The following is a 21,873-nucleotide window of genomic DNA, read 5'->3' on the forward strand; positions in this document are numbered from 1 at the left end:
ACCTCTACATTTCTGTATATGATCAAACTGTATTTGTTAAAGTATTTGCATTTCCTTCATAGCTAAAGACTTTGGATCATGAATCATTATATATCTTATAAATATGACTATGAATTAGATATCTTCCAATGAAAATGTTGATAAAGTATAGATATCTTATGACGAGAAAAGGACATGTGAGTACCATATGTATATTAGAAATTCAAGTAGAAGACTCCAAAATTTGAGGTAAATGCTCTGGTGGCCAGTTATTGTAATACCGATCTTCCCCCCTCCAACCCCCCTCAAACACCCCTCCACCAACCAGAAAAATTTCCTAAGAGAATAACAAAGCTCTTCATAGAGACCTGCCAGTATATTTAGAATGGGATAATATACAGATTATAAAATGCCTTTTCTAATTGAATGTGAGCCTGTGATTCCTTCAGACAGACCTTTGAAGTAGGGTACTTGTTGAAGACTCTGAAAATGGCTAATTCAGCTGCAACGGTCTTTCCCGATCCAGTGGGGGCTCCAAGGAGGACATTGCAGTCTGTGTGATACAGCGTATGAAATATTTGTGTCTGCACAGGGTTAAAGTGGCTAAAGTTGTACAGCGCTTCATAGGCTTCACACCCCAAAGCCGTGACTGGTAAAGGCTGAAGATCCAGTAATTCTGAAAAGACGCATCAGATACTGTTAAACAATAACTGGAAAATATACACAATACTGAATACTCTATCTTAGGAATAAATTAAAACAAACCTGAATTCTTTAGAAGGGAAAAAAAACTTAACATAAATTCTTATATACTAGTTACAGGTCCATCCTCCCTCCCCATTACCACACTTATAATATTGACCCATTGGACACTTTTTGGGGGGAGTTCCCCATAAGTCAACTATAGTGCCCTATCTTTCTTTTCTAATCAGGGAAGTAATGTGAATGAGAGGTATATAAAAACATGCAATGTTACAGAACAAAATAATCTACTCCAATTTGTAGAAAATGAAAGCCATTTGTAAACTTCAATACTACCATGGTTAATTACTTTTGATCTATTAGACAACTGACCAAACTAGAGTGGTCAAGTGAACTGCTCATCTAGCCAATGTAAACTAAAATGGACTTGAATTATTATAAGTAGGATTTCAATCCAGATTCAAACAATTTTAAAGCACTGATGCTTTTCAACATTAACTAAAACAACAATTTTGGAACATCTATGTTTCAAATTATTATTCAATATGTTACCTGTATGGGGAGGATGTCTCTCTGGCAGAATCAGATGTTGAAAGTTGATAATACACACAGCCTCAGCTCCTAACCATCTATCAGACACTGCTCGGATGTAGTATTGGGAAGGCAAAGGTTCAAAAATAGGGATTGTAAATACCAGTAGTTGAGCTTCTTTACTAATGACCTAATGTGAAATAAAGTCTAAAATGAATATGGATATTCTAATATCATAAGGTCTTAGTAGTCCATTGTTAAAACAATGATATCTACAGCAATATGTACTAGAGATAAAGAAAATGTCTTGGATTTCAAAATAGCTGAGATATTCAAGTATTTCAGAAACTTGTGGGTGATTCACTTCTGAGGCTTCTTGACATAGCAGAAGGCGATAGTTACACTCAATTTACATTATTTACAATGCATATCATCATGAGTTAACAGATTAGCAATTCAACTTTTTATCAGAATTTCCCAAACTTTATTCATTCAACTACTTAACTGCGTGATTTTTATTTAATATTTTTCTTTAATCACTTAGGTGGAAAAGCAGAACCACTTGGCATAATAGAGGGTAATTATGAAGACAAATGTAATGAAGCCAAAACATTGCTATGAATTCTACTGCTGCCATCCAAGGCTCCCAGCCTGAAGCCTTTCTCTTTGGTAAAGAGGAATTAGGAATGAAGCCTCAGAGTCGGATGTACTAGATCAAACTGAGTTTCTTGTGGGCTTCATGGATAATTTTAAAAGGAATGCCATATTTGATGATTATTGTTTGTTAATTATACCTGAAAAGTAAGAGTTATGAAATGTTAATTTAAACTTACCTTTTGTAAGGCAGTGATAAGATGGACCCATTTAAGAATCTCACACTACTAGGTGTCTCTTACCTTTATAGACTTTCATTTTTTGCCCCTTTTTCTCCTATCCCTTTTGCCATTGTATTTATGTAAATAAAGCTGAACTTTGTGTTCAATTTTAAAAAAATCACAATGTCTTTAATATTATTTAGTACAGTGTTATGTAGCACCTTAAGTTCTTCTTACTTCTTATATATTTAACTTTTCATATTACTTATTCCACTTATTTCATATATTCTATCCATCTGAAAGCCATGCCTCAAACTATGATAAAAATTACAGTTCAATTTCTCAAACTAAGATCACATTGAATATATCAATACTGTAACATTTAAGTATTGTTTTCTTTTAAAATCATGCAAAAACATAAATAAAGCTTTAATGACACTAGAAATTATAGAAAAATAAGTAGAAGCATAAACTGTTAGTTTATATTTTCTACTTAGGTTGGCAACATAAGGGTTTGGCCATACATATTTACCTGTTTTTTAAGAATAAGAAAGTACTCTGAATGATAAATATGATCATTTGTAGGATCCTCTACCCAAATCCACCAGGGTTCTCCTACTGTCCCATGGACCTAGAAGAAAAATAGTATCTTTATACTATGTATACTGTAACTCAAGGAATATATTGTTATTTGTATACCCAGAACCCATTGTTTTCAACAACTTTATTGCTTTATCAAAGTTTACATATAAAATATAGAATTCAATGGTTTTAATATATTTACAAAGTTGTATAATCATTCTCTATAATAAAATTTTAGAATATTTTCATCAGCCTAAAAAGAAAACTTATACTCATTAGAAGTCACTACCTATAATAGCTTTCCCCATCCCCTCAACCTCCATCCCTTGACAATCACAATCTAAGTTTTCCTCCATAGATCTGCCTATCCTGGGCATCTCATATAATTGGAATCATTTAATATGTGGTAATTTGTATCTGGCTTACTGCACTTACTATAATGTTTTCAAAGTCATTCATGTTAAAGTATACATCAGTACTTCATTTCTTTTTTATAGACAAATCACTATTCCATTGCATACCATTTTTTGAATATCTATTCTTCACCCTTTTTCTCTTTCCTGTTTTTCCTTAAAAAGTCCATTCTTATTCAGTATTCATCTCTTTCAAGTGACTCAGAAGAGGAGCCAATTTCCTACAATAATTTTGATTAGCATAAACTCATCTGCTTATGGCATCCCTCCTCACGACTGTGGTAAGAATAGGCACATGCCCAATACTGGCCCAATTAGACTAAAGGAAAGGTCTTACAGTTCATGCTCTGGGCTGGTGCAGTGCGGTGTTTCCCTCTCTTTTTAAATGTGGACAGAGAAGAATGAAAATGTGCCTTGGTTTGGTGGCTCAGTTGGTTGGAGCGTCACTCCATACACCAAAAAGATTGCAGGTTTGATCCTGGTCAGGGCGCATCCCTGGTTAGTGCATGTATGGGAGGCAACCAATTGATGTTTCTCTCTCAAATTGAGGTTTCTTTCTCTCTCTAAAATTAATAACCTCAGGTGATAATTTTTTTTTAATCTTATTGATTTTTTTACAAAGAGGAAGGTAAAGGGATAGAGAATTAGAGACATCGATGAGAGAGAAACATCAATCAACTGCCTCCTGCACACTCCCTACTGGGTATGTGCCTGCAACCAAGGTACATGCCCTTGACTGGAATTGAACTTGGGACCCTTGAGTCCACAGGCCGATGCTCTATCCACTGAGCCAAATTGGTTAGGTCAATAATTTTTTTAAAATTACAAAAAAATAAAAAGCATGAAAATATTTAGGGAGAACATTAACAATGTCAGTAGAGCAAAAAAGACATGAAGAAGCTTAAGCCCTGAATTATATGATTAGATAGAAGACTCAGTCATCTTTATGATCTATGGACCTTTTATTGTGAAAAATAATATATTTTCTTGCTTGAGTCATGAGACAAGTCATGCTTTTTATTCTTGCAGCCAGCAGTATTCTAATTAAGAGTTACTGATGAATTAAACCAAACTGTGGGAGTCTGTGAATACTGACAGAAGAAAACTGTGGGGGAAAATATGTAAGTTTTATGAATTTCAAAATCACTAGATTAAATATAAGACTTGAAATATGAGTTTATGGCTAACTACAATTTCATATTTTATGTAAATTTTTTGATAGAAATATTAAATATAATTTTATAGCATCTAGTTCTCACAGAAATTCTCTGAGAAAGATAATTATTATGTTTACAGAGAAGGAAACTGAAGAAATCAAAGATTAGACCACTTTAAGACCAAGAGTAGATTTGGGTTAGAAATATATTGTGGCCAGGACCGATTTGGCTCAGTGGATAGAGCGTCGGCCTGCGGACTGAAAGGTCCCAGGTTCGATTCCGGTCAAGGGCATGTACCTTGGTTGCGGGCACATCCCCAGTTGGGGGTGTGCAAGAGGCAGCTGATCGATGATTCTCTCTCATCGATGTTTCTAACTCTCTGTCCCTCTCAATTCCTCTGTGTGTAAAATCAATAAAATATATTAAAAAAAGAAAAAAGAAAAAAGAAATATGATTGTGTCATTTTAGAGCATGTTGCTGAATAAAACTTATTTACATTACAGATATACAAAGGTCACATAATGCAAAAGGTATCTGCATACACTTATAATAATCATGTAAAGTAAATATTGCTATACTACATTACTGATTTATCTTCCTCCACGGGCTACTTGAAAGAAGGGACTGAATCTTACTTGCTTATCTACTCTCTGCATAGTGACAGTACAGAGATAGACCTTAAAAAATACTGATGAATCAGAAGAGAATCCAGAGTGGATCTTCACACATATATAGTAACATCTAAGGTACTGAAGAAAGAACAGAAGAAGGGGTGAAAACAAAAACAGGAATGTGATGGAAGCCAAGGAAGGACATTTTAAAGGACTATATACAGGGCTGAATGTTCAGAGAAGTAAAAAAAGTCAATAAAAAAAACACAACTATTTATTATGGCAACCAGTTAGTCTTTGGTGATCCCTGATGGTAGTAGTAGTCTCAGCAGGAAAGAAACAGATGACCAGGAGAAAATGTAGAACACTCTTTCTATAAGTCTAATGGAAAAAGAAGACAATAATAGTTTGAGAAATAGGATTTAAAAAGGGCTTGGTCCTTCAACATGGAGAATCTTGAATTTTTAGTAGGCGAAATGACAGAATAAGTAGAAATGGCAAATCCGAAGAGAACAGAGAAAATGGAAGAAGTCAGATTTAAGCAAAGACCCTAAGAAGCTGAATCCACTAAAAGACTGTTCAATGTTGAAATTTTAGCTTTCCTAGGTGTTCTGAAGAGGTCTCACTGGTTAACATCTATATATTGTATAAAAACCTGAAGCAACCAGTCAACCAGGTGACTGTTTGACTAGTTGCTATGATGTGCACTGACCACTAGGTCACAGACGTTCAATGTAGGAGCTGCCCCTGGTGGTCAGTGCACTCCGATAGTGGGAGTGCCGCTCAACAAGCTTACCGAGTGGCGGCAGCAACAGCAGGCACAGCAGGGCTGGGATGAGGGGGGAGTGGCACAGTGCCCAGGCCAGTTCGAGCTCCTCCCAGAGCTCCTCCCCAGCCACCTGCCACTTTGTGCACTACTATATCTCTCAGGGGATGTCGGACTGCCAGTTTCGGCACAATCCCCCAACTTCCCCCAAGGAGTTCTATAATAGGTTGCGAAAGGGCGCAGGCCAAGCTGAGGGACCCCACTGGTGCATGAATCCGTGCACCAGGTCTTTAGTATTAATATATTATACCACACATATTTTTCAAGGATGAGAGTAAATATTACTACAATGTCTTAAATGAGTCTTTAATGTATATATATTGAGAGAAATTTTCTAAATGCCTAAGGACAGATGTAAGGAGGTATAGTAAATGTGCAGCAGAGACATTTTGCAGAACATTGAGAGGTATTTTCCCCTTCTACCTGATCATTCCAAGAGAAATCAGCACAGACGCTCAGTGTCACTCGGAGCACAGTCCGCGTGATGGGCTGAATGGAAGCTTCCATTGTAACAGAAGGAATCTGATGAACACACTGTTTGACCTTGAGTCCAATATTCACATGATGCAGCATGTGACCTACAAGGAAAACATCACATAGAAGAAATGCGTCCAGACAGAATAAAAGCAATATAATCTGACTTGTAAATGGGAATTCAGAAGGTGATTTTATTGCTTCTTTTATGATTTGCTTTGGAGAATAGTTGACATTCTTGATCTTGCATGTTTGAATATTTTATAATAGTTAACTTGAATTAGCAATTCATAGCTCTGAAAACTAGTATCAAGGTTTCTTCAGCTATTAATAGGGTTCTTAAAATTACTGAAACTTAATAATGTTTAAACTACTATAAATAGTTCTTCTTTTCTTCTAGCTAGCTTATGACACATCATAAAAATATTTAGTAGTTTTTGAAAACAGCCATTAATTTATACAAGCTCTATTTCAAAAATCTATATAATGGGAAAGGCTCTAATAAGAAGACACAACCCATCCATGCATGTCCATTTCCAAAAAAATTGTAAAGATAAAATATTAAATATGGTCAATCTAGCACAAAATTAACCACTTTATCCACTTATACGTATTTTTCATAAATGATCAGATTCAAAATATAGATATATGTATGTGAGTCCCAGAGTGGGTGGGGGAGTCAGAAATAGATGTCACTATAAACATTTTCCTATTCTAGTTCAAGCAACTAAGTGGAAATAGGTTACATATATTTTAATTTTTTACATTCAATATTATTTAGTATTAGTTTATAACATCAATATTTCTTGGTTCTTCATAATTTTTAAAGCACATTTATGAATAAATAAAATGTTTTATATTCATCCATATTTGAAATTCAAGTGGATTTTCTTTCTTTTGATAACATATGTACACATGATATCCCAATCTGAATACTCTCAATTTCCCTATTTAATATCCTTCCTTTCTATTTAAATTGGTACTTCCCTCCTGCCTTAGAAGTGTTCTTCTTACTATAAGTAAGGTAACTATCTCAGCCTCTCTTCACATCTTCCCTCTTATTTTTGTTCAGCTAACTCCCTTCATATGTAATATTTACCCACTTAAAGTCAGAAATATTACCTAATCAATGCTTTGTAGGTGTGTCCAATAAAATGTTAAGGCACATGGAAATGAATGTTGGAATAATTTTTCAATATTATGTGAAAAAAAGCAGAAGTCTAAATGCTATCTGGTCTGGTGACCCTAGTAACAACTGGGTTTAAAGATACATATATGTGCAATGATAAAGTTCAGTTAGAAACTTTGAAGAAATATGCACATACTTTTAATATACTAGTACTAATATATATGTAACAAAAGAATTTGAAATAAATTAAATATTAAAAAATAAATTGAGGATAAACTTCACTGACTAATTCTCATTATTTATAGCTGAGATTCCATTTATAAAATACTCAACTTATGGTGTGATAATCGACATTCCATTTAACTGCTAATTCTTTCAAGTGACAACATGAAATTTGGAGGGACTTCTATTAGAATTTAGATAAATACGAAAGAAATTTCATAAAAATAATAAAAATGTATCTTGAGTAATGTGGAAATACTTTTACATGCAGTGAAATATTTTATTGCGCAGAACACATTAAAACATGTTTGCTTCCTTCTTACCTATTTCATCTTTCCTCATGTCTTTCAGCTTATCCACAGTAAGATTTTTTTCTTCTAACCTTGTTAGAATGTGTGGTGGTAAGACCGAAAACTGTCTCAAAGGGCTAGCCCAACCCCACAGCCTCTTGTCAATGACTTTACTGAGATTCAGGAGCTTGTAGGTCATGGCAGGCCAACGTTTCCTCAGAGCAATTTCAAAAAGAGCACGGACAATTCTAGCTGCATTCTGAAGAATAAAAAGAGGAAAATTGGTGGTTAAGTAACAGTTTATTTTTTAAAATTCTTTATTGTTTAAAGAATTACATATAGTATTACATATGTCTCCTTTTCCCCAGTTGATAACTCCCGGACCATCCCCACCCTCCAGCACATGCCCTCACCCCCTTAGTGTCTGTGTCCATTGGTTATGCTAATATGCATGTCCTTTGGTTGATCTCTTACACCTCCTTCCCCCTCCACCTTCCCTCGAAGTTTGACAGTCTGTTCGATGCTTCTCTGACTCTGGATCTATTTTTGTTCATCAGTTTATGTTTTCATTATACTCCACATGAGTGAGATCATGTGATATTTATCTTTCTCCAATTGGCTTATTTCGCTTAGCAAAATGCTCTCCAGGTCCATCCATGCTGTTGCAAATGGTAAGAATTCCTTTTTTTTTACATCAGTGTAGTATTCCATTGTGTGGATGTATCACTGTTTTTTAATCCACTCATCCGCTGATAGGCACATAAGCTGTTTCCAAATCTTACCTATTGTAAATTGTGCTGCTATGAACATAGTGTGCAAACCTTTCTGATTGGTGTTTCTGATTTCTTGGGATATATTTCTAGAAGTGGTATTACTGGGTCAAATGGTAGTACCATTTTAAATTTTTCGAGGAAACTCCATACTGTTTTTCAGTGACTGCACCAGTCTGCATTCCCACCAGCAGCGCACAAGGGTTCCCTTTTCTACACATACTCGCCAGCAGTTGTTGTTTGTCGATTTGTTGATGATAGCCATTCTGACAGGTGTGAGATGGTACCTCACTGTTGTTTTGATTTGCATCTCTTAGATGATTAGTGATTTTGAGCATGTTTTCCTGTGTCTCTTGGCCTTCTGTATATCTTCTTCCTTCTGTCTATTTAAGTCCTTTGCCTACTTTTTGACTGGGTTATCTTCCTTTTGTTAAGATGTTTGAATTCCCTATAAATTTTGGAGATTAGGCCCTTATTGGAGAGAACATTGGCAAATATGTTCTCCCATGCAGTGGGCTTTCTTATTGTTTTGTTGATTGTTTCTTTTGCTGTGCAGAAACTTATTTTGATGTATTTCCATTTGACTTTTTTTCTCCTTAGTTTCTATTGCCCTAGGAGCTGTATCAGTAATGAAATTGCTATGACATATTTCTAATATTTTGCTGCCTATGGATTCTCCTAAGATTTTTATGGTTTCCGGTCTTACATTTAAGTCCTTTACCCATTTTGAGTTTATTTTTGTGTATGGTGTAAGTTGGTGGTCTAGTTTCATTTTCTTGTATATATCTGCCCAATTTTCCCAACACCATTTATTAAAGAGACTGTCTTCAATATCCATTGTATGCTCTTGCTTCCTTTGTCAAATATTAATTGAGCATTATGGGTTGGGTCAATTTCTGGGTTCTCTGTCCTATTCCATTGGTCTATAGGTTTGTTCTTGTGCCAGTCCCAGGCAGCTTTGAGAACAATGGCTTTGTAATATAGCTTGATATCTGGTATTGTGATCCCTCCAACTTTGTTCTTTCTCAAGATTGCTGCAGCTATTTGGGGTATTTTTTTATTCTGTATGAATTTTTGGAGAGTTTTTTCTAGATCTGTGAAATATGCTATTGGTATTTAATGGGGAGTGCATTAAATCTATATATTGCTTTGGGTAGTATGGAAATTTTAATGATGTTGATTTTACAATCCATGAACACAGTATATTTTCCCATTTGTTTATGTCTTCCTCTATTTCTTTTTGGACTTTTCAATCTGTCAATAAATTTATCATTCAGACTTAGTTCAAAAGAAGTTTTAGAGTTGCATCCTTTAACTATAGGCAACATCTATTCTCATATACACCTAATTATTACTTCTATACAAGAATAAATAACCTCTATATGTATGTGGATAACTTTCAGAGGGTGGCCTCATTTCCAAGTTCTTAGGAAGCTCCACCCTACACCCCCTAAATAGGAATGAAGCAGGAAGAGACAAAAGGACTGCAACATATTTAGGAGGCTGTTGAGGCCATCAAGCATATAGGATGTCATAAAAATGTTTATATACACACTTTGAATAATTATAAATAGAATTCTTATTCAAATATATTTCATTTTCAAAGTTGAGCTATCAACTTTTAAATTATGTATACATTTTTGGGACACTCTGTATGATAGGCTATTACAGTGAGATGATTAAATTTACAAAGCTATTTAGAGAAATAAGAAAAACTTTGGGATCTCGCCCCAGACAGTTAAGCTCAGTGGATAGAGCATTGGCCTGCAGACTGAAGAGCCCCAGGTTCGATTCTGGCCAAGGACACATGCCTGGGATTGCAGGCTCGATCCCCAAGGGGCATGCAGGAGGCAGCCGATCTAGGATTCTCTCTCATCATTGATGTTTCTATCTCTCTCTCCCTCTCCTTTCCTCTCTAAAATCAATAAAAATATATTATAAAAAAAACAAAACAAAACAAAACACCTTTGGGATCTAGTCAGAGAGAAAAATTAGTGAGAAAAGGGTGACAAAAGAAATATTGATGAGTGTAACTACCATATAAATGACTTCCTATAAACTAAGCAATATATTATTTTATTTACTCTTTATAACAACTGCATTTCACAGGTCTCTATGTGATTTTGTAGATAAAGATACTAAAGCTTGGTGAAGTTAATAATTTGGCAAGGCCTTACAGATAGTTGGTGCCAGAGTATTTATTCAAAGCCAGGTCGAAACAATTCTAAACTTTGCTTCAAGATTCTAAATTCAGTGGTCTGAGAATAACTTCATTAAGAGACATATAGAAAGTTACAATAATTGAAAACTTCACCATCTGAAAAGTTAGTTTCCATTTGTTTTGTCTTCCTTCCTCTATCATTAACTTTGCAAAATTTCTTTTTACTGAAGATTATTTAAAAATTATGAACTTGGAGACATCTTACAAAATCTAATGATGTCTGTATTTGAAAATGAAAAAAAAAAAGTTAAATCTGGTCAAAATTATAAAAAGAGATAAAAAAGAGTAAAGATTTTAAATAGGGAGTAGATGATCCAGCTTTAAATTATGATCATAAGAGTTATTGGCTTTAGTTTTACATTTTATATGAAATGTATATTTGTCTTTTGACAATCAACTATTTTACTTCAGTATTAGAAGTTTAATAACAGAAATGTTATTTAGAAGAGGACAGTTCTTATATCCATTATAAATCTGAAGATGGCTGCTAGTAGGACCAGAAAATGATAAATAAAATGAACACTATATTACTGTGTCTATCAAATAGATTTTTAATCATAATTTCCGGTTAACTCTTGTAAAAAAACAAAAAACTGTGAGCCTAATTTTCCACTGTGTTTGAAAATATATAAATTTTTGTTCTTAATTTCAGAACCCATACTTGTTTCCTAAAACTAAAATAAATGGAAGGAGAAATCCCATGTGGCAAACAAGACATTTTATCTGGAATAATATAAATTGAGTGGGAATAATGATAAAAGTCTTTGATAAGTACAGTTTAGAAAAGTTAAATCTAGATTTCTTTATGAAATCATAGGATACTTGAGCCAAGGATTTAACTTAGGGACTGAGAGAATAAAGTTTCAGAAACAGAGAAGGAAATACAATTTCACAGAGCTAAGAGAGTGCTTGTGGAACTAATGATGGTCTATACTTAAACTATAAATAAACTGAACAGTAATTTACCTAATGAATTTAAGGATGACAGACCCATAATAGCTATTTAAGAAAAGTAGGGGTGCTTTGAGAGATATCCATAATGTTCTGATATTGACTTTCTGGGCACCAATCATGATGAAATGGTAAATGTTATAAAGCAATTTGTATATCAGTCTCTGATATTACCTTCATAAACTTGAATCAAGCAGAAATGTGGCCAAATTATTCATCAAGAATCTAGTAAAGCTTTACATTTTAGTTTAGTCAATAACTATTTTAATATAAAATAATTAGGAAATAGAAAATAAAAATACAATGTTATTTTTCAGAAAAATAGATGAATAAAAGGAGTTAGAAACAATGGTGCCTATAGAACTTATAAGGGTTTAGAGAATATGTATAATTTTCCTATGGCAGAAACATCTTACTTAAGAAGGAAAAAAAAGAAAAGAAGCTTCTACAACATTCACATTTACTTTATGTAGTATGAAATCATCAGCTGGTGTCTTAGTTACATTGATTAAGTTACTGCATTCATTCAAATTCTTAGCCAATATATCTTGGTTCGTGTTTGTAAATATTTCATTTTATAGTTATAGGAAAGCACTGCTGAGTATTTATGGCTGTTTATAATAATTTAATATAAAAATACTTTTTCTATATTGAGACTTGAACAAAATTTCAAACATAAGATATATAAAATAGTTTCTATATTTAAAATAAGATTAAGCTATTATTTCTCCTTAACTCAGATGAGGCATTACTCAATTAAAAATTTTTAAATGGTATTCTTTTTCAGAGAGGAAGGGACAGGGAGAAAGAGAAATATCAATGATGAGAGAATTATCCATCAGCTACTCCTGCATGTCTCCTATTGGGTATTGAGTCAGCCCACAGCCTCAACCAGGAATGGAACCCATGATCTCCTGGTTCATGGGCTGATACTCAACCAATGAGCCACACCAGCCAGGTGAAAAAAATGGTATTCTTTTTAAGTAGAAAGTTTTTTTTTTTTTTAAACTTATATCTGTAAAGAAAAACTTTTCATTTTGAAAGGTAAAAAATGCAACAAATAACTTACTTTATTTCACATGGGGGCTTGAATATAAAAACATAAATATTACAACATTTTATACTACGGTTATTTTTTTAACTTACTGATTTAATAAGCTGTAATTTAAGGAATAATTTTCTTTCAGTCATTAATTTTTAAGTATCAATGGGAAGAAAAAATTTTTTATCACAGACTTATCTTACTAAATATATCGTGTGAGGCATATATATATAAAGCCTTATTTAATGACAAAGAATTTTGTTTATAATTCTAACATTTGGGAAAAGCTACAATGGTTCCACAATCTTTTCTTTTTGACTGAAATATTATTCTATTATTGACCTTTATAACTATATTTTTTTAATTAAAAGTGAACTTTATCATATAAAGCAAAATAAGATTAATATTTTTAAACTCTAAAATAAAAACAATAGCAATATTAAAGAGCCAAATTGATACCAAATTCCACCCCCATTCCTGATCTAATAAACAGATGGCATAAAAGATGTACAAATTAAATAGAACCAGTGCTAAGATAAAATAGTAATTTGGTAGTATGCATAAGTATAGTCACAGTATAGTCTGAGTAATTCTTTGAATCTTTAAAAGTAAACAAGGAGAAAAAATGGGAAGAGAGTAATATTCTTACCTGTGCAACATATGCAGAATCTGATATAAGGGAGAAACTGTCCATCTCACCTCGGCTGATATAAGTTTGAAGTAGGATATTTATTTTCCCATAATTGTTCTCTACACCTCCAGGAGCTGAGAGCTCACAGAAATTGTTTAATAAGGCATCTAACTCCTCTATTTCCTCTTCTCTGACCTGGAAGAATGAACGTTTTTACAGTATTATTTGGGCTGATTTACTGAAATTGAACTATACTGCAGGTTTTTTAAGTTTCTATTTGCTATAACTCAACATTTCCTCTATATGCTAAAATAACTAATTTTCTTTCCACAGGTAGCTAATAACATACAATAAGAAATTATCTTGAGACTGATACAATTACATTTTATTATTTATCACCAATATTAAAGTTGCCATTGACATATAAAAATTTGATATGCCACAAAAATTAGATCTCCTGACCTCACCATCTTTCAATTGATGAGATTTCATTTTTCATTTGACCAGAGTAAAACCTCTGCCCAAATGGATTAGGGCAAACTTGAATTATCTCCAAAGGCATTCATTATGGTCATATATTTTTATAAGATATAACACATTCATAGCTTAAACCTGTGAAGTACTATGACTCAAAATCTAAAAGTTTTCACTGTTGATAAGATTAAATTATAATACGGGTACAGAAATATTCAGATCTAGGTTTGAATCATGTATATCCTTTATATTTTATTTAAATGAACCTTACATTGCAAATAAACCAAAATATACATATTATATTCTCCACCAGTTTCATTACTGCAAAACCTAAATTATATTTGATTTGTAGTAGAGAATAAACAATGATGTGAGGTATGACATAATAGCATAATCTAGTATTCTGGAATTGCTGATAAATGGAAGAACATTGTCATACAGCCTCTGGAGTATCAGGAATAACAATTACTTATGAGGTTTTATAAATGTTATATGTTATATGCATTTATATGCATTTGATTCAAGCTTCAAGTAATCTTACCTTAATTTGATCAAATTCTTCGGCTTTAGAGACTATAGCAAGGATATCACCTTCTGTTTTATGAGCATCAAAAAGTTCATTGAAGGTCTATCAAAGTAAGTGTTATATTTGATTAAAATAGAAGGTCCAGTAAAATATTTTAAACTAAAAACATGACAATAAATCACTCATTCATTTGAGCCCTAGGCAATGCAGAGTTACAATGTCTGTGGCATGCTATTCCAAATCATTTCGTAGCTACCAAAGATTTAAAAATATTGTTAAAATATAATCAGCTAAAGAGCAATAAAATCAGTTAACAAAACCTATATTAGATAGCTTAAAAAAAATGTTTATCATAACATTATGGTATTGGCTCATTTTCAGCATGGGCATATGGAAATCTACCACTCTCCAAGTCTACTGCTTGGGACCCACTCATTGACAAGGATGGCAAGGAGGCCCTGATATTTAAAATCTGACTTTTTCCTGTATTTACTGAGTCTATGTTATTGAATTCATATGCTAAAAGCATTTTGCTCTATTAACAGCTTTGGCTATTTTGTATCAATCCTATATGATGACATCTAAAATATTTGCATCCAGTAGCAAACACAGTTTAATACCTCAATGGTGTTGTATTTAATATAGAAGTGGCTGGCGGTTCTACCCAAATCAGTTGAGGAAAAATATCCAGTTCGCTCCTCAAAACGAATCATCCTAGCTTTGTCTAATTTTCGTCCAACTTCAATGACCAATTGTTCTCGATGTTTTGCTAATGTTGGGTCAATCTAAAGGGAAAAATATATAAACACTTTAATATTTCTTTAGAGAATTACATATACCTATTTATAAAAATTGAATTTTGTTGATGCTTTAGTTAGAATAACCTTTTTTATTAAAAATTTTTTTAAAAGTACATATTTATAAATTTAGGACATAACTAGGAAATATTTAATTCCATTAAATAAACCAAATAACCCAAAACTTATTTGCTTTGAATGGCATGAAGCTATAAATTCATTAAAATTATCAATCTGCATATTATCTTCAGATAGTAATAGTATAAAATCTAAAATTCTTAATTGGTGTTATAATCTTTAAGACTATAAAGATTAAAAATCAACTATAAAAAAATATCTCCCTCTCAAACTTAAATGATCAGGATTTTAAAATATCAAACCATGTTCTATTTTATCAATATTTGGAGAAATGATAGTGAGAATAATTTCCTCTGTCAAAGTAAAAGTATGCAAAAATAAATACAGTAATACTTTCAAAAGTATAGTTTTAAGTGTTCTAGCAGTTTTTATAATTGCTGACAGGAAAGCCTATTTTCTTGTAATAATAATAGAAGCAAAGAGTAAAATAACGATAAATTTTGAATAGTTTTGAAACTATTACATCAGACATTTTCTCAGCAGAAAGAACATTTATTAACAAATATTCTTGTTACTATATGATGTGTATTATATATATATATGTACATACACACATGCACACAAGCCAGATCCCACCAATCATTCTCTGGTCATGAGCAATAAAGTAGAATATGATCTTAAAAGGGATGAGGGGAGGGTTCACAGCTAAAATAAATTTAAAAATCAGAAAAACAAGGCAAAGAAAATGAACTGTAGGGAAGTAAGATAAAGTCAGGAATAATCATATTAGCAAATACAAAGTCTTAAATATTTTCTACAAGTGATGCACTGTATATGCCAGGTTCATCTTCTGAAAACATTTTCTTAATAATATATTATAAACCATTGAAAATATGTTAAACTGCATGGTCTGTATTAGTTCACATGGGTATTGTGGTTACAAAGTCATATTGAGTAATAAAACGAAAACATGTAAGTTAAAAAAAAATGGAAAGGTAAGATTCTCTGAACTGTGAAGATAGTAAAACCATGTATCTGAGAAGGAAAAAAATCACTTTCCTTATAATGGAAAATTATACAAAAATGACTTCTGATATTAACCTAGCATTTAAAAATCAATTTATGTTTTTATCTTATGTCAAAAATTGAAATAAATAGCTTAGCCCAAGAAACTACATGCCGTGTTTTGTTTTCTTTTACCCCTTCAGTATATTTTCACAGTGCCATTGACTATTTCACAAAGCCCATATTTGGAATGAGAATAGCTAGAGCCATATTCTTTAAAATTTTAAGGTTTACAGGTTATAATGCACCTATAGTTTAGAACAGATCGATTTGGCACATACTTTAATTGAGAAGAAAGGTAGTTAAATATCAATTACAATCAACCTATGTATAAAAACTTAATGATTTCAAATCAGCAGCTTCCGAACAAGTTGTTGCCTCTTTTTTTCTTGTATTTTCCCTCCTAAGTCTTAAGTTTGATTTTCCCATGGTCAAATCTACTGTATAGGAAAAGAAAAAAAATTTTTAAAGCACACACACACACACACACACACACACACAAAGATTGGAAACTGCTTTGATAACACAACAGAATATAAATAAAAACCAAGTTATTAGTTAATGCAGTAAAACTATCATTCTAAGTTAAGTTCAGTTGCTTTGATAATTTTGACTTAACACTAGTGAATAACTATATGATGATGGTGAAATAATGTTTTCATTAGAGAACAAATAGATTCTATCTGTAATTAGGAAGCATTTACAGGGTATACAGTAGAGTTCTAAAGAAAAGACAAGGTCTCACAGAATCTGTAATCCACATGGACCACACTATTGCAGAGCTCACAGGAATAGCTGCTACAACACGCATCTCATTCGCAGTCTATGTGCACAGAACTGATCCCAGCCTCCACACTACTAAGATAATAACTCATCAATGCTACCTTTTAATTTGGGAACAAGGGCTTAGAGGAACTTGATAAGAGAACAGATTGCATATAGCAAGATATTATTAAAAGTGGCCCATAAGTTTCTTCATGTCTGGACTATTCCAAAACCTTAATCTATCATTGTTTTAAAAAGTCACAGCAAAATATTAGTATCAAAAGGAAATACATCTGAATGATAAATTGATAATAATATAAAGATGCACTTATTCATGTTAGTGGGAAAAGAGATACTATAAGTAAAGTGAAATAATTGCAGGAGAAAATGTAATTTTCCTTAGTATTTTCTAAAAAAGATTAAAGCTCTTTGTTTTTCTTCCAGCTACCTAGAAACTCTTTTCAGATGAGGCAGGAGTAGTAAATATTTATCCTCATACCATGAAAGGATTACAGAAATTTTAAAAAAAAAGGTTTGATTTATTTATTTTTTTTTACAAATGAGTTTTCTACCTGATAAGCCTTGTGACTGATGCCATATACTAATGGGTTTGCTCTCATCCGTACATAAAGATAAGTGTAACTTATCCACTTCACTGCTTCTTCCACATTAGTAACTGTTCCCAAAGCAATCTGCAAGTCAAAAACATAACAAAAATTAAACTAATCCATTGAAGATAAATATAAACATTACATCAAAGAGCACTTTGTCAAAAGTTGAGTTTTTAAAACGCATCATTATGCTGTAATTAAATGGTATAGCATGATTATCAGACATGACACTTCTCCAATTAATTAAAAATCATCCCTGCCCCATTACAGTACATTAGAAATGCTGTTTTCCAGAAATGAACTTACTCAATTTTATGGCATTTAATTATTTTTCCATAAATGAAGTTTTGTTCTGTAAAGCATTAAAAACATTTTGGTATTCATTTTTCTTCTTGCTTCCTTTTCCTTTTGGTTTCATATTTTGTGGTCACATTAGTGAAATTTTAAATGTAGGTGCACCACAATGAAAACAACAGGTTAATTCTATCCCTCTTTATTGTGCTTTTGTGAATTGTCATTACCAAAACAACAGAAAGCATGACAGTAGCTTTTGCCTCTAAGGATACCCATTTGCAGGATGGCTAACAGAAAAAAGCAATATAAATAAAATGGAAAATGCAATCCTTTCTACAATAACAAAGCAGATTTTATTGGGATTTATACATATTACTAATATATACACTTTAACAATCATATAAAAACAAGGAATGGCTTTAATTTTTTACTGGTAAACTTAAAAAAAAAGTAGATATTTATACATTTGAATTATAATAACCACTAGATAATTCTTTAGATTATATTGTGAAAGAAAATATAATTTTAACAGCATTTTTAAATTTAAATTATTTATTGTTTAAAGTACTACATATTGTCTCCTTTTTTCCCCATTGACCCTCCTCCCCTGGCCACTCCCACCCCCAGCACATACCCTCACCCCAACTAGTGTCTGTGTCCACTGGTGATGCTTATATGCATGCATACAAGTCCTTTGGTTGATCTCTTACGCCCTTCCTTTCTCCCCTGCTTTCCCTGTGAGGTTTGACAATCTGTTCCATGCTTCTGTGTTTCTGGATCTATTTTTATTTAACAATTTATGTTGTTTATTATATTCTACAAATGAGATTTTAATGTAACTATAATATATTAATTCCATAAAAGCAAAAGTTAATTTAAAATCACAATAATATATAACATATATAAATTAAAAAATGGAATTATTAGAAAATAGTTCTTAACAGATTGACAATGAAAAGTTTTCTGAAAAATATATCTCTTTAGTCATTGTGCCTATAGGTAGTCATTCTGCTTTTAATCAAAGTATTCATTTTCATTAAAAAATAAATCTAGGTTGTACACCTTCATAGTGTATAATTTTTCCTGTACATGTAGCTGAAAAAAAAATTTCATCTTTCATACATTAACCAAAGGAGAAGAGATGCTCCCTATCTAAATTATTAAATTTAGAAAATTTAAACAATTCCTAAATCCCTCATTTTAGTACTGAATGTTAAAGAAAATAAAAACCTTTGTTTCATTTTCATATTATAATTTTAAATTCCTTGTAACTAATTTTGTGAAATAAATATGTGAATGATTAGCTATCTTTAGTTGAAGAGGAGCTATAGCAATATATAAATATCATTATGATGTAATATCCTACTATGCCATTAAGTAGATATAGGAGCAAAAAAAATGATAAGGCAAATTCTGAATATTGACTTTTAAATTTACACTAACTTAAAATAAGTCAGACAGAGGAAGATAAACAATATATGACCTCACTTACATACAGAATCTAAAAACAAAGCACACATAGAAATGGAGAATGGTTGCCAGGGGCTGGGGGAAGAGGAGATGGGAAGATGGTCAAGTGTACAAACTGTTGGTTATAAAAAGAATAAGTTCTGGGGATCTTATGTACAGCAGGATGACTATGGTTAATACTATATTATGAACCTGAAAATTGTGTTCTCATCGTAACAACAAAATGGCCCTTATGTGAGATAAAGGATGTATTTACTAACTATTGTGGCAAACATTTCAAAAATATATACATTTATCAACTTACACAATGTCATATATCAATTACATTTCCATAAAACTGGAAAAAATAAATTTCACTAACATATTTACAAATGACTAAATAATAACTCACAAAGAAGTAAAGATATACATTTCCTAAAATGTGAACTCTAAGGTTTTTCACAAAATGAAGAGTAAAAAAAAACTACAATTTAGCCAATGAGGGAGTTGCACAATACTTTCTAAATACTTGTCAAGTAAGACAGCTAAACATTTTTTTTAGTCTGTTTAGGTAAAAAAAACAAGTTTAATAGCATCCCTCACCACTTGTGATACTATTATTTGACAGCCAAAACTGTTAATTCCCTTATGACCTATAGATATTTTTAAATAATATGAAACTCTTAAGTAGGAATTTTATAAAAATAATCTTGCTATTTTTTAAAATCAGAATCAATAAATTAACATTAATAATTACCTATTATCACTAATAATAAGATTAAAAGAAAGGAAGTAGGTATCAAAAATTGGTTCAAGTAGTGCAAGTCTTCTAAATGTTCACTAAAAAGAAAAAAAATACCCAGGAAATTGAATTGAAACTTAAGATGGCACATCATATTTAGAGATTAATCCTAGAGTGCCACCTAGTGACAAAAATTAAAATTTATCTGTAAATATTTACTGTCACCTAGTGGCTACTTGAGTATAGGGGCCTTTTATAAAATAAGTATTTTCCACAGTATTTTTTGAAATGTATCCATTCACCTCAATAATCATGTAGTAAGTCAGTTCAAAACTGAACTACACAAAGCACAATGAATATGGAAACAAATATGGTCCCTGGTTTCAAAAGTTCCCTAATTTTGTAGATGAGATGCATGTAACTAAGATGACATATATTAATCCACCACTATAGTGTCTTGCACATATGTACTCAAAAATTCTTTTAAAGAGAAACACCTAACGTGAAACTTATAAAAAAAATGCTATTAGTATATAGCGAAATAGAGTCAGCCCCATTAGGCATCAATCAGCAAAGATGTCTCATAAAACGTTTCCATTAAAATTAATATAATACTTTCTCTAGTTCTTCTAAACAAATGGTTAGAATTGATATTTATGTTATCAAAGATATTAGTAGAAACAGCATTCCTAATCTAACATGACTTTCATGTTAATCACCTCCACTAGACAGTCTTACAAAGATTTCAGGACTCTACAGGCTTAAAAACCCATTACCTCAATTTCCACAGATTACCAAATTTAATTCCATACTCAAAAACATAGTTTAAGGAATTTTTCTAAAAGATAATTTTTACTTTAATTGGGATCTATTTCAGTAGGCCAAAATAAAATATACATAGAAAGAAATGGCTATACTTCACTATATTAGCTAAAATTTTAGAGGGACACCAGTATGTGTCATTATTTGAATGCCATTTATGGCATTAAGTGGTATTAATGGTTACAGTTGACATTTCTGAAAATGAGATACCTAACAAGTACTTTATGAATATAAGGTAGTTAGATTTCTACCTTATAACAAAACCTTGTAATTTAAAAGTATATTGTTTTTTAGCAATGAGTTCCTATCAGTTATTGTTTGCACTTTGTACTGCTCTGAACGAATCAATAATATTGCTTTTTAATTTGTTGTGTCTTATGACTATATAATGTCATAAGCCATGGTCCTAAATACTTCAAAAGAGCAACCAACACAAAATTTATTTTACTTAGTCATTCTTACAGCTAATGATTCTTTGCCAACCTTTTACTCATTAGATCTTACCTCTGCATTTAGATTATCTGCAAGGCTTTCCAGAAACTGACTCTCAATTGGGTTTTGTTGAGTGAGCAAAGTGAGATAATGGCTGAGTTTATCATGTGTTGTTATGATGATTCCTTCCCCAAATTTGTCAAATTGTGGTCTTCCAGCTCGACCAAATATCTGCATGACATCTAATATTCCAAGGTCAACAAAGGAGCCTCTTTTTGCAGCATAGATTTGTGTTCCCTAGATGAAGAAAAGTTAATAAAAATTTACATAAACACACACAAATATAATCCTGATGAGCTGAATCCTGAAATTAGGCAAATAAGGCAAGATCTCAAAAGTGTACTTTAAGTAATCCTTTCATCATCTGTGATAGAGTTAAAATTTCACAATATAAACTAGATTCTTTTGGAGA

General features: G+C 32.0%; 1 protein-coding gene across 6 annotated transcripts in view; it reads right to left on the reverse strand.

Moving 5' to 3' along the window:
- Positions 1 to 21,873, reverse strand: part of ASCC3 (activating signal cointegrator 1 complex subunit 3) — a 216,905-nt gene that overhangs the window by 82,931 nt on the left and 112,101 nt on the right. For all 6 annotated transcript variants that reach the window (XM_084889357.1, XM_084889353.1, XM_084889355.1 and 3 more), the window contains exons 16-25: positions 21,474 to 21,698; positions 17,624 to 17,743; positions 14,967 to 15,131; positions 14,362 to 14,448; positions 13,365 to 13,541; positions 7,765 to 7,990; positions 6,040 to 6,194; positions 2,560 to 2,658; positions 1,234 to 1,402; positions 435 to 655 (exon numbers count right to left, since the gene is read on the reverse strand). In XM_084889357.1, the coding sequence (XP_084745483.1) occupies positions 435 to 655; positions 1,234 to 1,402; positions 2,560 to 2,658; positions 6,040 to 6,194; positions 7,765 to 7,990; positions 13,365 to 13,541; positions 14,362 to 14,448; positions 14,967 to 15,131; positions 17,624 to 17,743; positions 21,474 to 21,698 (1,644 nt within the window). The remainder of the gene's footprint in view (positions 1 to 434; positions 656 to 1,233; positions 1,403 to 2,559; positions 2,659 to 6,039; positions 6,195 to 7,764; positions 7,991 to 13,364; positions 13,542 to 14,361; positions 14,449 to 14,966; positions 15,132 to 17,623; positions 17,744 to 21,473; positions 21,699 to 21,873) is intronic.

The sequence above is a fragment of the Pipistrellus hanaki genome (assembly GCF_964339955.1).
Source record: "Pipistrellus hanaki genome assembly, chromosome: 7".
NCBI classification, from domain to species: domain Eukaryota; kingdom Metazoa; phylum Chordata; class Mammalia; order Chiroptera; family Vespertilionidae; genus Pipistrellus; species Pipistrellus hanaki.